The sequence below is a fragment of the Thalassophryne amazonica genome, chromosome 7 (assembly GCF_902500255.1).
Source record: "Thalassophryne amazonica chromosome 7, fThaAma1.1, whole genome shotgun sequence".
Classification (NCBI taxonomy): domain Eukaryota; kingdom Metazoa; phylum Chordata; class Actinopteri; order Batrachoidiformes; family Batrachoididae; genus Thalassophryne; species Thalassophryne amazonica.
In genome coordinates this window covers 17,477,638-17,493,541 of record NC_047109.1, presented here as the reverse complement: position 1 = coordinate 17,493,541, position 15,904 = coordinate 17,477,638, and the positions used below count along the sequence as shown (strand labels likewise).

General features: G+C 42.5%; 1 protein-coding gene across 1 annotated transcript in view; it reads right to left on the bottom strand.

The window, feature by feature from the left end:
• Positions 1–15,904, bottom strand: part of nagpa (N-acetylglucosamine-1-phosphodiester alpha-N-acetylglucosaminidase) — a 75,508-nt gene that overhangs the window by 18,024 nt on the left and 41,580 nt on the right. The window contains exon 11 of the mRNA XM_034173914.1: positions 15,618–15,696. Within this exon, the coding sequence (XP_034029805.1) occupies positions 15,618–15,696 (79 nt within the window). The remainder of the gene's footprint in view (positions 1–15,617; positions 15,697–15,904) is intronic.

The following is a 15,904-nucleotide window of genomic DNA, read 5'->3' as shown; positions in this document are numbered from 1 at the left end:
TGCATTCAAAATGCCATCAATAAAATGCACCTGTGTTCTTCGTCCATAACAGACGCCTGCCCATACCATAACCCCACCGCCACCATGGGCCACTCGATCCACAACATTGACTTCAGAAAACCGCTCACCCACACGACGCCACGCACGCTGTCTGCCATCTGCCCTGAACAGTGTGAACCGGGATTCACGTGAAGAGAACCCTCTCCAACGTGCCAAACGCCAGCGATGTGAGCATTTGCCCACTCAAGTCGGTTACGACGAACTGGAGTCAGGTCGAGACCCCAATGAGGACGACGAGCATGCAGATGAGCTTCCCTGAGACGGTTCTGACAGTTTGTGCAGAAATTCTTTGGTTATGCAAACTGATTGTTTCAGCAGCTGTCTGAGTGGCTGGTCTCAGACGATCTTGGAGGTGAACATGCTGGATGTGGAGGTCCTGGGCTGGTGTGGTTACACGTGGTCTGTTGTTGTGAGGCTGGTTGGATGTACTGCCAAATTCTCTGAAACAGCTTTGGAGACGGCTTATGGTAGAGAAATGAACATTCAATACGAACAACAGCTCTGGTTGACATTCCTGCTGTCAGCATGCCAACTGCACGCTCCCTCAAATCTTGCGACTGTGGCATTGTGCTGTGTGATAAAACTGCACCTTTCAGAGTGGTCTTTTATTGTGGGCAGTCTAAGGCACACCTGTGCACTAATCATGGTGTCTAATTAGCATCTTGATATGGCACACCTGTGAGGTGGGATGGATTATCTCAGCAAAGGAGAAGTGCTCACTATCACAGATTTAGACTGATTTGTGAACAATATTTGCGGGAAATGGTGATATTGTGTATGTGGAAAAAGTTTTAGATCTTTGAGTTCATCTCATACAAAATGGGAGCAAAACCAAAAGTGTTGCGTTTATATTTTTGTTGAGTATATACATATATATATACATACATACATATACATACAACATACATACATACATACACACATAACACATACACACATATACACACACACATATACACACATACACATACATATATAACACACACACACACACACACACACACACACACACACACACACACACACACACCACACACACACACACACACACCACACACACACACACACACACACACACACACACACACACACACACACACACACACACACCACACCACTAGATGGTGCTACATGGCTCACTAATGGACTGTATTGCAGTAGTTGAGAAACACTACTTATTTATTTTGGAGCCAAAGTTTAGAACCCAAAACAGAACTCAGGGCTGTTTGAGCAGGAACTGTTTGGACCACGTTTGTGCAACATCAGAAAATGCACGTTTATTCCAACAAATCAGACAAAACCTGGAGGGTCTTTTTCCACAATCTTATTTATGAGATTTAAATAAAATAAATTGATAAAAGTGTGGGATGTTCTGTCGGTATATCACAATAACTAAAGCAGATGTTTGAGTGTTAATCATTCAGCTCATACCAGGAGTCTCAAGTGCTGCCTGGAAGATCTTAAAAATGTTAAAAATACAAAGACGATGGATTTATGCTGTATTGTCTTAAAACTTACTCTAAATTTCAGGGTTTTTATTTATTTCTTTATTTATTTGGTTTTTTTTATGGTTTACACTTCAGCCGAAGAGGATTTATAAAACTGGATTACACAGTGAGCCAGTTAAGAGTCCAGGTTTAACTCCAGGTCTGAACAATATAAATTTTGTTGTTCATTCTTGACCTGCAGAAGGAAGAAGGAGAACGTGAAAACAGGTACAGCCATGTGACACACGTGACGGGCAGACAGACAACAAAAATCTCATCATCAGTGAATCAAAGGTAACTAAATTCTTACATTTACCTCCGCCAACAAATTTGGAGGTTATGTTTTCACCTCTGTTTGTTTGTGAACAGTCTGTAATCCACAATTTTTCAAATATCGTTATGAAATTTTTCCTGAAGATTCATATCCTAACAGGCAAGAACTGATTCAGTTTTCAAGGTCAAGGGTCAAAGGCCAAAATCAGGAAAAATCTTGGAAAAATCCCCATCTTTAACATTGAACCAATATTAAAAATTCTTAACTGTCAAAAAAGATCAAGTTTCTTTCATATTTGACAGCATTATGTAGGATGGTCTCCTTTATAGAGTGACAAAGTTTGATCCGGATCTGATCCAGATTACAAATTTTGTGGCCATTTACATTTAACATTGAAAACCAAATTTAATGTATTTTACATTATAGCTTAATCAAATGTGCCTCAATCACTCTCATATTGAACATGAGGTGCAGACTGGCACTATCACCTGACAAAGTTTGATCTGGATTATGGGTTCATTTGAATTTAATATTGAAAAGCCCATTTGGTGCACATTTTGCATCAAAAGTGCCTCAGTCACTCATCTTTATCTTATGGACCACCAATATTGGATAAAGGTTCCAATTTTATGCCCGTTGGTCTTCCAGTTATCAGTCGGAAACCAAGTGCCAAAAGCAACGACAAATTGTGCACAGCAGAGATAAACAATGATCTGTGAAATTAATCGAAAAAAAGAACTAAAGAACTTACTTACTTCTAACAGGACTTTGACCTTGAAAAGTTTATCCAAGGTAAAAATTTGTGGAATTTTGTGGGGGTTTGCGCTCTATGAGTGCTGTGCTCTAGTTAAAACTTTCATTTCCTACTCATCAAAACGGCAGCCAGTGCGGCAGAACCGTTACAACCCCCGAGCTAACAAAACACAAGCTGCGGTTACATGGACCAAACACTAAAGGCACCTTGACATTTGCACGCATTTAACCCCCATACTGCCACGCAACTCGTGCCAATGTGACCTGCGTTGTGCCGCTGCACGCTGCGTTTTATATAAATAATTTTGTAGCAGATTAATCATTTGCTCTTAGAGTTTGACTGATGAAACCACCTCTAATTGCTCCGGAATCAGGAATTTTCTACAACTGCAGCATTTCTCGTGCGCTTCACAAGGTGGAGAACCCATCTGGAATCATCTAAAAGGTAATTATTTATACTATTTATATGGTAATGGCTTATTAAGTTGCATTTTCGTTCCTTCTTATGAGTATCTGCAAAACTATGTTTATGACAGATTTAACATCTCGCTATAATCTTTCAGATGAGCTGCACCAACGCAATGACTCACGGTGGCACACTGTTTTTGAATTGTTTGCGCAATGTTCCCGTGTAGTTCACAAATGAATGCGTGCCAGAGGTTTTGAACATTTCAAAATTTTCAACGGTTTACAACGAGTTACTCTCCTGCACGGCAGATTGCGTACCAGTACGCAGATCAAATTTGTGCAAATGTCAGGCACCTTAAAAGTGACTGTGTGACCTCTGACCCCACGAGGCCTCAGTGTAACAGCAGCTTCAGTCATAACTCTGTCACAGACGTCTGAATCACCACATCATGTCTTCAAGTCAATACCAGGAGAAACAAAACAAAGAAAAAACCAAATGCGTCCAAAGTCTGGAAACAGAGAGAAGCTAGTGAAAAGGACCAATAAACCAGCCACATCTCAGACAAGTGACTTCTGTCTGCAGCCTGAAATCTCTGCAAATGAAATATACTCAACAAAAATATAAACGCAACACTTTTGGTTTTGCTCCCATTTTGTATGAGATGAACTCAAAGATCTAAAACTTTTTCCACATACACAATATCACCATTTCCCTCAATATTGTTCACAAACCAGTCTAAATCTGTGATAGTGAGCGCTTCTCCTTTGCTGAGATAATCCATCCCACCTCACAGGTGTGCCATATCAAGATGCTGATTAACACCATGATTAGTGCACAGGTGTGCCTTAGACTGCCCCAATAAAAGGCCACTCTGAAAGGGTTTTGTTTTATTGGGGGGGTACCAGTCAGTATCTGTGTACCGACCTTTGCCTCATGTAGTGCAACACTCTCCTTCGCATCATCCTGAAGAGAACACCTCTCCAACATGCCAAATGCCAGCGAATGTGAGCATTTGCCCACTAAAGTCGGTTACGACGACGAACTGGAGCCAGGTTGAGACCCCCGATGAGGACGATGAGCATGCAGGATGAGGCTTCCCTGAGACGGCTTCTGACAGTTTGTTCAGAAATTCTTTGGTTATGCAAACCGATTGTTCCAGCAGCTGTCCGAGTGGCTGGTCTCAGACGATCTTGGAGGTGAACATGCTGGATGTGGAGGTCCTGGGCTGATGTGGTTACACGTGGTCTGCGGTTGTGAGGCTGGTTGGATGTACAGCCAAATTCTCTGAAACGCCTTTGGAGACGGCTTATGGTAGAGAAATGAACATTCAATACACGAACAACAGCTCTGGTTCACATTCCTGCTGTCAGCATGCCAATTGCACGCTCCCTCAAATCTTGCGACATCTGTGGCATTGTGCTGTGTGATAAACTGCACTTTTCAGAGTGGCCTTTTATTGGGGCAGTCTAACGCACACCTGTGCACTAATCATGGTGTCTAATCAGCATCTTGGTATGGCACACCTGTGAGGTGGGATGGATTATCTCAGCAAAGGAGAAGTGCTCACTATCACAGATTTAGACTGGTTTGTGAACAATATTTGAGGGAAAATGGTGATATTGTGTATGTGGAAAAAGTTTTAGTTCTTTGAGTTCATCTCATACAAATGGAGCAAAACCAAAAGTGTTGCGTTTATATTTTTGTTGAGTGTATATAGTGGGGCAAAAAGTATTTAGTCAGTCCCTGGTTGTGCAAGTTCTCCTACTTAGAAAGATGAGAGAGGTCTGTAATTTTCATCATAGGTACACTTCAACTGTGAGAGACAAAATGAGGAAAAAATCCAGAAAATCACATTGTAAGATTTTATAAAGAATTTATTTGTAAATTATGGCGGAAAATAACTATTTGGTCCATAACAAAAATTAAACTCAATACTTTGTAACAATCTTTGTTGGCAATGACAGAGGTCAAACGTTTCCTGTAAGTCTTCACCAGGTTTGCACACACTGTAGCTGGTATTTTGGCCCATTCCTCCATGCAGATCTCCTCTAGAGCAGTGATGTTTTGGGGCTGTCGCTGGGCAACACGGACTTTCAACTCCCTCCACAAATTTTCTATGGGGTTGAGGTCTGGAGACTGGCTTGGCCACTCCAGGACCTTGAAATGCTTTTTACGGAGCCACTCCGTTGCCCGAGCGGTGTGTTTGGGATGTCATGCTGGAAGACCCAGCCACATTGCATCTTCAATGCTCTCACTGATGGAAGGAGGTTTTGGCTTAAAATCTCATGATACATGGCCATGTTCATTCTTCCATTAACACCTATCAGCCGTCCGTCCCCTTTGCAGAAAAACAGCCCCAAAGCATGATGTTTCCACCCCATGCTTCACAGTAGATATGGTGTTCTTGGGATGCCACTAAGCATTCTTCTTCCTCCAACACAACGAGTGAGTTTTTACCAAAATGTTCTATTTTTGTTTCATCTGACCACATGATATTCTCCCAGTCCTCTTCTGGATCATCCATATGCCCTCTGGCAAACTTCAGACAGGCCTGGACCACGTACTGGCTTAAGCAGGGGGACACGCCTGGCACTGCAGGATAGAGGTGGGCGATACCGGGAATTTTGGTATTGATCCTATACCAAGTAAATACAGGCCCAGTATCTCCGACATCGATATCAATACCAATACTTTTTCATATTTAAGCTTCATAGATTCAAAGGATCCAAAAGACCTAGAATAGAATTTCGCCAAACATTGTACTGACAACAAATATTTTATTATCACAATCAACATTTTTGTTTAAAAAAAAATATCACTCAACACAACTTAAAACAAAATCTCCTGAGGTAGAAGGCTGACTCGAGGAGCGCTGAGTGGGTGGGCCAGGCTGAGACTACCTGCATGACTGTTGGCTGGCGCTGCTGAGCCATGTGACGGTGCAACAACAAAGGACCAGAGGGGGGAGGGTGCGCTGATCCATGTGTGACAGCACTGCTCTTACAGACAGAGACTTTGATGAATCTGCGTGCACAGCAGTCAGTGCGTGCGGGAGAGAAAAAAGCTTGAGTATCAATCTTTTTACACGAGGATTGTTCAATATCAATACCAGCGTTGGTATCAATATTATCGATATTAGGATCAATCTGCCCACCTCTACTGCAGGATTTGAGTCCCTCTCTGCGTAGTGTGTAGCCTTTGTTACTTTGGTCCCAGCTCTCTGCAGGTCATTCATCAGGTCTCTCCGTGTAGTTCTGGAATTTTTGCTCACCGTTCTCATGATTATTTTGACCCCACAGGATGAGATTTTGCATGGAGCCCCAGATTGAGGGAGATTATCAATGGTCTTGTATGTCTTCCATTTTCTTACAATTGCTCCCAGAGTTGACTATTGTAGATTCACTCTTCCCAGCCTGGTGCACATCTACAATTTTCTTCCTGTGTCCTTCAACAGCTATGATTGAGTTTGGAGTCTGACTGTTTGAGGCTGTGGATAGGTGTCTTTTATAAAGATAACGAGTTCAAACAGGTGCCATTAATACAGGTAACGGGTGGAGGACAGAAGAGCTCTTTAAAGAAGATGTTACAGGTCTGTGAGAGCCAGAAACTTGCTTGTTTGTGGGCGACCAAATACTTATTTTCCACCATGGTTACAATTAAATTCTTTAAAAATCCTGCAATGTGATTTTCTGGATTTTTTTTTTCTCATTTTGTCTCTATAGTTGAAGTGTACCTATGATGAAAATTACAGACCTCTCTCATCTTTCTAAGTTGAACTTGCACAATCAGGGACTGACTAAATACTTTTTTACCCCAATGTAAGAGTGGGACAGATGGACGAGCGTTTCTATAGTAACAGAGAGCCTCATTTACATGACACCAGTTACCAAAAAAAAAAAAAAAAAAAAGAAAAAAAAAAACAAAGACTGCCCCCAACCGAAGGCAAAGTGTCACTGCAGCATTTGGTCATCATGGCAACAAGTATACAAGCATTCAAACAAGAAAAAACCTCCAAAATCTCACTTTTGACTTCAACCTTAATTTAACAAATGTTTAGGTCTTTGTTGTTTGGGTTTTTTTTTTTTTTTTCTTTTGGTCACAACGTGGCCCTTTAATTACTCTGGCCTCTTTAGCATCCTATTCTTATAACATCACAAAGCTCAGATCCAGCTGGGATCCCATCCTTGACAGGAGTCACAGCACTTAATTTAACCCTTCTAAGCCTGTATATCTCATCGATAGGAAATTTCACTTTTTAATTGAGATACTGACAAGCCAAAATGAGGCGTGTGGTAGGGGGTTAAAGCTGTACAACCTCCAGATGTTTTTTTTTATTTAAGTCATAAAAAAATTTCTTTGGCACCACTGTAATTTTATTCCTTATTTAAATAAGGGATCGTAATATGATATTACCAATAATAGCAAAATTCACACTGTCTGGAAACAATTTACAATTTCAACCCCTGATGGGACAAATTCAAGCAGTCAGACTACATGACCAACATTTGGTAGCGACATCATAGATCACGTGGGGGCTTCCCCCGATCTGCCCGAGGGATGTGGGAAGAAAACTAGTAACTGCCAAATCAGACTCAAGAAAGCAGGGCGATGCAGCTGACTGTCTCGCTCGAAGAAAATACACCAAGATGGTGGGAAATGCTCCAAAGAGCGCTATTTCTGTATAAATCTGTTTCTGTAATATTTTGTTAAAAGTTAAAATAAACACTTCTAACATTATAAAACTCTTTTTGAAACCAAGATACACTAATAATGTGATCTACAAGATTTCTATGGATCTCAACGTGGTAGAGGTTGTGGCCAGTGAGTGTGTAAGGTTCCCAGTTCAAACCCCGACGCTGCCCTATTTCTCCACATAATGTGGAGTTGCATCGGGAAGGGAATCCTGCATCAAATTTGTGCCAATTCAACATGCACATCACACCTCGGATTTGCTGTGGGACCCTCCCCGAGTGAAACAAGGGAGCAACTGAAGGGACTTTTTCCTATGGATCTTAGCTGTGCATGACCTGGGAACAAGTATGACGCAAGTGGGTCAGGTACAGGTCTTCTCAAACCTCAGGCATGCTCAGACACCACTTCCTCCTGTAGGAGGCACCAGAAGGAAAATGGAATCCCCCCCCCACCAAGATAAATATCTTCTCGTCATTAGAATAAATCTAATTCTGCAACATCTTACAAAATAAACAAATGCTTAGATTCAGTAGAAACTAAATTTTGACAGTTTTCTGAAATTGAAAGCCCATACAGCTTTAAGTTTTACATCACAGAGCGCTTTGTGCAAAATGGGAAACCATCTTAAAACTCTCACTTTTAGCATAAAAAGTGTTTTGAGATCTGAATTTCAATTCTGAAATCCAACTGTCTATTCATAATGTAATATTCACATTATGCAACAATATACAACCAGCTGAATAGAATTATTGTTATCATTATTACATTTGTTGCCTTGATTCTTCAGCTCTAAGAAAACTCACAAACACTTGATCAGCTGCCAAAAGCTTCTACTTAAGTACCTGAAACATTGCTGATATCAGCAGAGTACAAAACATAACTTGTGCTCTGTCCTCGTCTTGTGTTTCATTTCTGCAGGCAAGAATATGTGTCATTTCTGTTGCTGAAAGCAGAAAACATCTTAAGATTCAGTCTTCACTCAGTCGTCAGGCCTCTGATGGCTTTCCTGCTGATGCCCTACAGTCTAGGAGTCGCCATGATCGGCGGTTCCTAGACTTCATCCTGAGAGGTCCGACTCTCCCAACTCAAAAGCGCCTTTCCCAGAGTGTGACTCGGCAGAGTGTCCGGGGTGCGCGGAGGATCTGCTGATGTCACCCAGCGGCCCATAGGCATAATTGCGGCGTTCAGGAGAGCGAACCTCAACTGACCCCCGACACCGCTGCACCAGGTGAACTGCCACGCTGACTGCAGCAGAGAGAAAAGTGTGACAGTGATGATCAGCCAAATACGCCTGAGGAAGAGAGGTACGAGTCTGTTACCCACGACAAACAGAAAACTGAGCAAAATGATTCATTAGCTGAAGAAGAAAAAAAAAACAAAAACGATTTTACACACACACACAATATATATATATATACACATATATATATATATATACATATAGATATATATATATATATACACACGCACACACACAGTGAGGAAAATAATATTTGAACACCATGTAATTTGGCAAGTTCTCCCACTTAGAAATCCTGAAGGGGTCTGAAATTTTCGTCTTAGGTGCATGTCCACTGTGAGAGGACATAATCTAAAAAAAAAATCTGGAAATCACAATGTAGGATTTGTTTTAATAATATATTTGCATGTTACTGCTGCAAATAAGTATTTGAACACCTGCCAATTAGCAGAAATTCTGGCCCTCAAAGACCTGTTAGTCCACCTCTAAAAAGTCCACCTCCACTCCACTTATTCCAAATTAGAAGCACCTATTGAGGTCTTTGAGGTCTTGTGAAGACACCTGTCCACCCCACACAATCAGTAAGACTCCAACTTACTACATGGCTAAGACCAAAGAGCTGTCCAAAAACACCAGAGACAACATTGTAGACCTCCACAAGGCTGGAAAGGGCTACGGGGCAATTGCCAAGCAGGTTGGTGAAAAAGATCAACTGTTGGAGCAATTATTAGAAAATGGAAGAAACTAAACATGACTGTCAATCTCCCTCGGACTGGGGCTCCATGCAATATCCCCCACCTCGTTGGCATATCCAATGATCCTAAGAACGGTGGAGGAATCAGCCCAGAACTGCATGGGAGGAGCTGGTCAATGACCTGAAGAGAGCTGGCACCACTGTTTCCAGGTTACTGTGGGTAATACACTAAGACGCCATGGGTTAAAATCATGCATGGCACGGAAGGTCCCCCTGCTTAAATCAGCACATGTCCAGGCCTGTCTTAAGTTTGCCCATGACCATTTGGATGATCCAGAGGAGTCATGGGAGGAAAGTTATGTGGTCAGATGAGACCAAATAGAACTTTTTGGTCTTAATTCCACTCGCCATATTTGGAGGAAGAACTCAGTCCCATGGGGTGTGCAGCCAGTAATTCTGATGGCCAGTCCCAAGCCCGGATAAATGAGGAGGGTTGCGTCAGGAAGGGCATCTGGCTGGTAAAACAAGCCAACCCAACTATGCAGACTAAGAATCGAATTTCCATACAGGATCGGTCGCGGCCGGGTTAACAACGTCTACCACCGGTGCTGTTGCCCAACAGGGTCCTGGTGGAAACTGGGCTACTGCTGGGCGAAGATGACGAAGAAGAGGAGGAGAACGTTCCACAAACAGTGGGAGAAGAAGAAAACTAGAAGGGTGGAAATGAGAGTGGGGACTTTGAATGTTGGTAGTATGACTGGTAAAGAGAGAGAGCTATGCTGGAGAGGAGAAAGGTAGACATATTGAGAGACCAAGTGGAAGGGAAGTAAGAGCAGGAGCATCGGCAGTGGGTACAAGGTTGTCTGTACCATGGTGAGGACAGGAAGAGAAATGATGTTGGGGTCATTTTAAAGAAAGAGTATGCTAAAAGCGTGTTGGAGGTCAAGCGAGTGTCTGACAGGGTGATGAGTGTGAAGTTGGAAGTTCTGGGAGTGTGTTAGATGAGGTGGTGGAGAGTGTGCCCAAGCCTGAAAGGTGGTGATAGGAGAGGACTTCAATGGGCATGTTGGTTTGAAGGGAACAGAGGTAATGAGGAAGTAATGGGTAGATATGGTATGGTATCAATGATAGGAATGGGGAAGGACAGATGGTAGTTGATTTTGCAAAAAGGATGAAAATGGCTATGGTGAATACTACTTTAAGAAAAGGGAGGAGCACAGTGTAACATATAAGAGTGGAGGAAGGTGCACACAGGTGGACTACATTCTTCATAGGAGATGCAGCCAAAAGAAATCAGAGGACTGTAAGTTGGTGGCCAAGGAGAGTTTCGTTAGACAGCATCGGATGGTTGTTTGCAGGATGAGTTTAGAAGTGAAGAAGAAGAGAGTGAGAGCTCAACAAAAGGATCAGATGGTGGAAGCTGAAGGAAGAAGGACTGTTGTGTGAAATTTAGCAAGCAGGTGAGAGAAGCACTGGTTGGAGGTGAGAGGTTGGCGAAAAAAGTTTTGGGATAGTCGGAGAGATGAAGAAAGTAGACAGTGCTGACAAGTAAGGAGTGTGTGCTGAGAAGGGTGGAGGAATATTTTGAAGAGCTGATAAAGAAATCAGCGAGAGAAAAGGCTGGATGATGTGGTGAGAGTAAATCAGGAAGTACAAGAGATTAGTAAGGAAGAAGTGAGGGCTGCTATGAAGAGGATGAAGAGTGGAAAGGCAGGTGGTCCAGATGACATTCTAGTGGAGGCATGGAAATGTCTAGGAGAGATGGCAGTAGAGTTTCTAACCAGATTCTTTAATAAAATCTTGCAAAGTGAGAGGATGCCTGAGGAGTGGAGACGAAGTGTGCTGGTTCCTATTTTCAAGAACAAGGGTGATGTGCAGCGCTGCAGTAATACAGAGGCATAAGCCACAGCATGAAGTTATGGGAAAGAGTAGTAGAAGCTAGGCTTAGAAAACAGAAGAAAATCTGTGAGCAGCAATATGGTTTCATGCCGAGAAAGAGCACTACAGATGCAATGTTTGCTCTGACACTACTGTGGAGAAGTACAGAGAAGGCCAGAAAGAGTTACATGTGTGTTTGTGGACTTAGAACAAGCTTATGACAGGGTGCCAAGACAACAGCTGTGGTATTGTATGAGGAAGTCTGGAGTGGCAGAGAAGTACGTTAGGATAGTGCAGGACATATACAAGAATAGTGTGACAGCGGTGAGATGCGCAGTCGGAATGACAGACTCATTCAAGGTGGAGGTGGGATTACACCAAGGATCAGCTCTGAGTCCTTTCTTTTTTGCAGTGGTGATGGACAGGTTGACATGAGATCAGACAGGAGTCCCCATGGACTATGATGTTTGCAGATGACATTGTGATCTGTACTGAGAGTAGAGAGCAAGTTGAGTCTAGTCTGGAGAGGTGGAGATATGCTTTGGAGAGAAGGGGAATGAAAGTCAGTAGAAGCAAGACTGAGTACATGTGTGTGAGAATGGGAAGGAGCCAGAGGAATAGTGCCAGTTACAAGGAGTGACGTGGTGAAAGTAGATGAGTTTAAATATTTGGGGTCAACTGTTCAAAGTAAGGGAGAGTGCGGTAGAGAGGTGAAGAAGAGAGTGCAGGCAGGGTGGAGTGGGTGGAGAAAGGTGGCAGGATGATTTGTGACCGAAGAATATCAGCAAGAGTGAAAGGGAAAAGTTTACAAGACAGCAGTGAGACCAGCTATGTTGTACGGCTTAGAGACGGTGGCACTAGCAAAAAGACAGGAGGCAGAGCTGGAGGTGGCAGAGCTGAAGATGTTGAGATTCTCTTTGGGAGTGACAAGAATGGACAAGATTAGGAATGAACATATCAGAGGGACAGCTCAGGTGGGACGGTTTGGACATGTGCAGAGGAGGGACCCAGGGTATAAAGGGAGAAGGATGCTGAGGATGGAGCCACCAGGCAGGAGGAGAAGAGGGAGGCCAAAGAGGAGGTTTATGGATGTGCTGAGGGAGGACATGCAGGTGGTTGGTGTAACAAAGGAAGATACAGAGGACAGGGTGAGATAGAAACGATTGATCTGCTGTGGCGACCCCTAATGGGAACAGCCGAAAGACAAAGAAGAAGAACAAGAAGATGTTTGGAGGAAGAAGAATGCTGAGTACCATCCCAAAACACCATCCCTACTGTGAAGCATGGGGGTGGACGCATCATGCTTTGGGGGGTGTTTTTCTGCACATGGGACAGGACGACTGCACTGCATTAAGGAGAGGATGACAAGGGGCCATGTATTGCGAGATTTGGGGAACAACCTCCTTCCCTCAGTTAGAGCATTGAAGACAACCCAATGACCAGAAGCACACAGCCAGGATAACCAAGGAGTGGCTCCGTAAGAAGCATATCAAGGTTTTGGAATGGCCTAGCCAGTCCCCCAGACCTAAACCAATAGAAAATCTTTGGAGGGAGCTCAAACTCCGTGTTCTCAGCGACAGCCCAGTAACTTGGCTGATCTAGAGAAGATCTGTGTGGAGGAATGGGCCAAAATCCCTGCTGCAGTGTGTGCAAACCTGGTGAAAAACTACAGGAAACGTTTGACTTCTGTAATTGCAAACAAAGGCTACTGTACCAAATATTAACATTGATTTTCACAGGGAAATTATGTCACCGACACGCGTGAAAAAACTCACACATGCGCACGAGGGTTCAAGCATGACTGGTGTAATCGCACGTCATTCAAACCCATATAGTTAAAAAAAAAATAAAAGTGTCGGTTTCTTATCTAATAGACCTCGTGTATATATATATATATATATATATATATATATATATGTAATTAGCAACATTTGCTAATATTCGTAGCTTCTCCAAAACTAATAGTCCTATCAGTGTTGCGTTTTGGTGGCATTCATCCTTGACCCAAAACACATAAGCATACCAAACAGCAAATGTCAGCTATGCTCTGTTTGTCCCTGATCAAAGTTGCATGCATTCCAACTCATTATAGAAATTTTTCTTAATTTATTACTACCCTTGAAAAATGTCAGCTATTTATTTTATAAACACTACCCAATCTAGAGCCCATGGATCCCCATGGGCAACACGCTAGTTCCAATGTAATAGACTTCTATGTAATCCCCTTGCAGTATTTTATTAATGTGCAGAGACAATACAACATTCACACGTATCTGTTTGCAGAACATATTTCAAAGGAAAGCTAGAAGAAGCTTTGGAAAATTCAGTTAAAAGCAACAGGATTGTCCACCACTGTAGTGACAAAGTTTCACTTAATCACTAGTCATTTTAGCAACTTATAGCTGGTTGGTTGTAGTGATTTTCATGTTCATTTTTCACTGTTTTAAAGATTATTTTATTGTTGGTTATATTTATCTTTGTGGTTTTTATTGTTTTAAATGTTTGTTTTGTTTTATTGTTTGTGCAATAGAAGTCCCCCCAAGCCAAATTTCTCCTAATGCCTGGTTCACACAGCAAGATAATTAGGCCGATATCAGATCCAATCTTCCCCTTCTGACAATTTTAAGGATGGCTCGACAATCGTGATAATGCTAAAGATAATCTTATCAGATATTCCTGCCGTGTGTGGTGCATTAAGAGCGCTCTGATCTGCTCAGATGGACGTCTGGAGCACTCCGATCGCAAATCATGGATATTCAACATGTTGGATTGTTTTGGCCCGATATCGCAGCGTGTGTTGTGTCCTCCAACCACAAACGAGTGCGCAGCCTGCTGAATGTGATGTGTAGCCAATCAGAAAGAGAGGTGATGGACGCACGGAGCAAAATCTAAAATCAAAACAGCTGTTCTGACTTACCAGAAAGTCCGGTGGTCGCGCTGTCTCCACTCCTTTAAAGAACAATTTATTTTCATTTATATAGTCCCAAATCACAACAGAGTTGCCTCAAGGTGCTTCACACAAGTAAGGTCTAACCTTACTACCGCCCAGAGCATCAGTGGTAAGGAAAAACTCCCTCTGAGGAAGAAACCTCAAGTAGACCAGACTCAAAGGGGTGACCCTCTGCTTGGGCCATGCTACAGACAAATTACAGAACAATTCACAAAATGAATATACAGAAAATGGTGTTGGTGCACAGGACAGGAGGGTCTGAAGAACGCCTTTTCTTTCTGTGTGTCATTTTTTTTCCCTCCGTTTTAAATAGTCCACAAAGTATCTCTGTTTGTTTACTTTGAAGTCACGTTTAATCTTGAGAGATTTTGTGAGATTTCCTGTCTGACCTGGGAATGTTCGTGTGTGAAATCTGTTCAAGTGTGGTGTGTTGACTTCACCGTGTGGCTTAATACCACACTGATCTCCATGTGTGTGGTTTTGGAAACCTACAGATAATTTTAAAATCCTGCCATGTGAACCAGGCTTAAAGCCCCTTCATGCTTTATGCACGTGCACAAAGAAAATTCTGAAAATCAAAATCTCCATCACACATTAATGACGTGAACTTCATGTGAACGTTGCACAAACAAGTCAAAAACACTGCGTGAGTGTAAGGGACTGCATCAGCAAGATCTTAAATCTATCATAAATGTACTTTTACAGCTGCACACAAGAAGAAAAGAACATGCAACTGTTTTACCAAGCCATTACAATGTAAACATGACAAATAATTACCTTTTTAGACGGTTTCAATTGCGTTCTCCACCTCGTTCACCACGTGCGCGAGAAAAGCCGCAGCTCGAACAGCCGTCTGTGATTCCAGAAGCAATTAGAGCCGTTTTCAACAGCCAACTCAAAGAGAGAATCATTAATCCGCTACAAAATAATTATGTTATATATGCAGTGTCCAGCGCACAATGCGGGGCAGCCAGTGGAACAAAGCACGGCGTCCAGCTGGGAACACAGTGGGTGGGATCGTCATGACGATGTGTGTTAAGTGTGCAGATCAAAGTCATGCAAAAGTCAGGGCACCTTTATGCTGTGATTTGGGGCTGTAGAAATAAGCTTAACTGCATGATGGGCCTGTGACTTGACCTTTGACACTCCCGTTAGAAAAGGATCAACTTCTGACACTTACTGTGATAGAAAGGGTTCATCTTTGTGAGCTTCTCCTTGTTTCCATGATTTAAACATCTGTTTTGCAAGACAATGTCCAGCTGCAGAGAGCAAGAGAGAGAGAGAGAGACACAAATGTATGAAAATATATATTTTTTTAAAAATCAACGACATTTGCATCAATTCAACAAGCAGCTACATCAAAAACATCTTGGATACTAAAAAAAAAGTTTGAAACACATGCCTTGTCATGCTTTGGCCCTGGACCTGCTCAGAATAAGGTTTTGTCCCACAGTCTTCGTCCGTTTC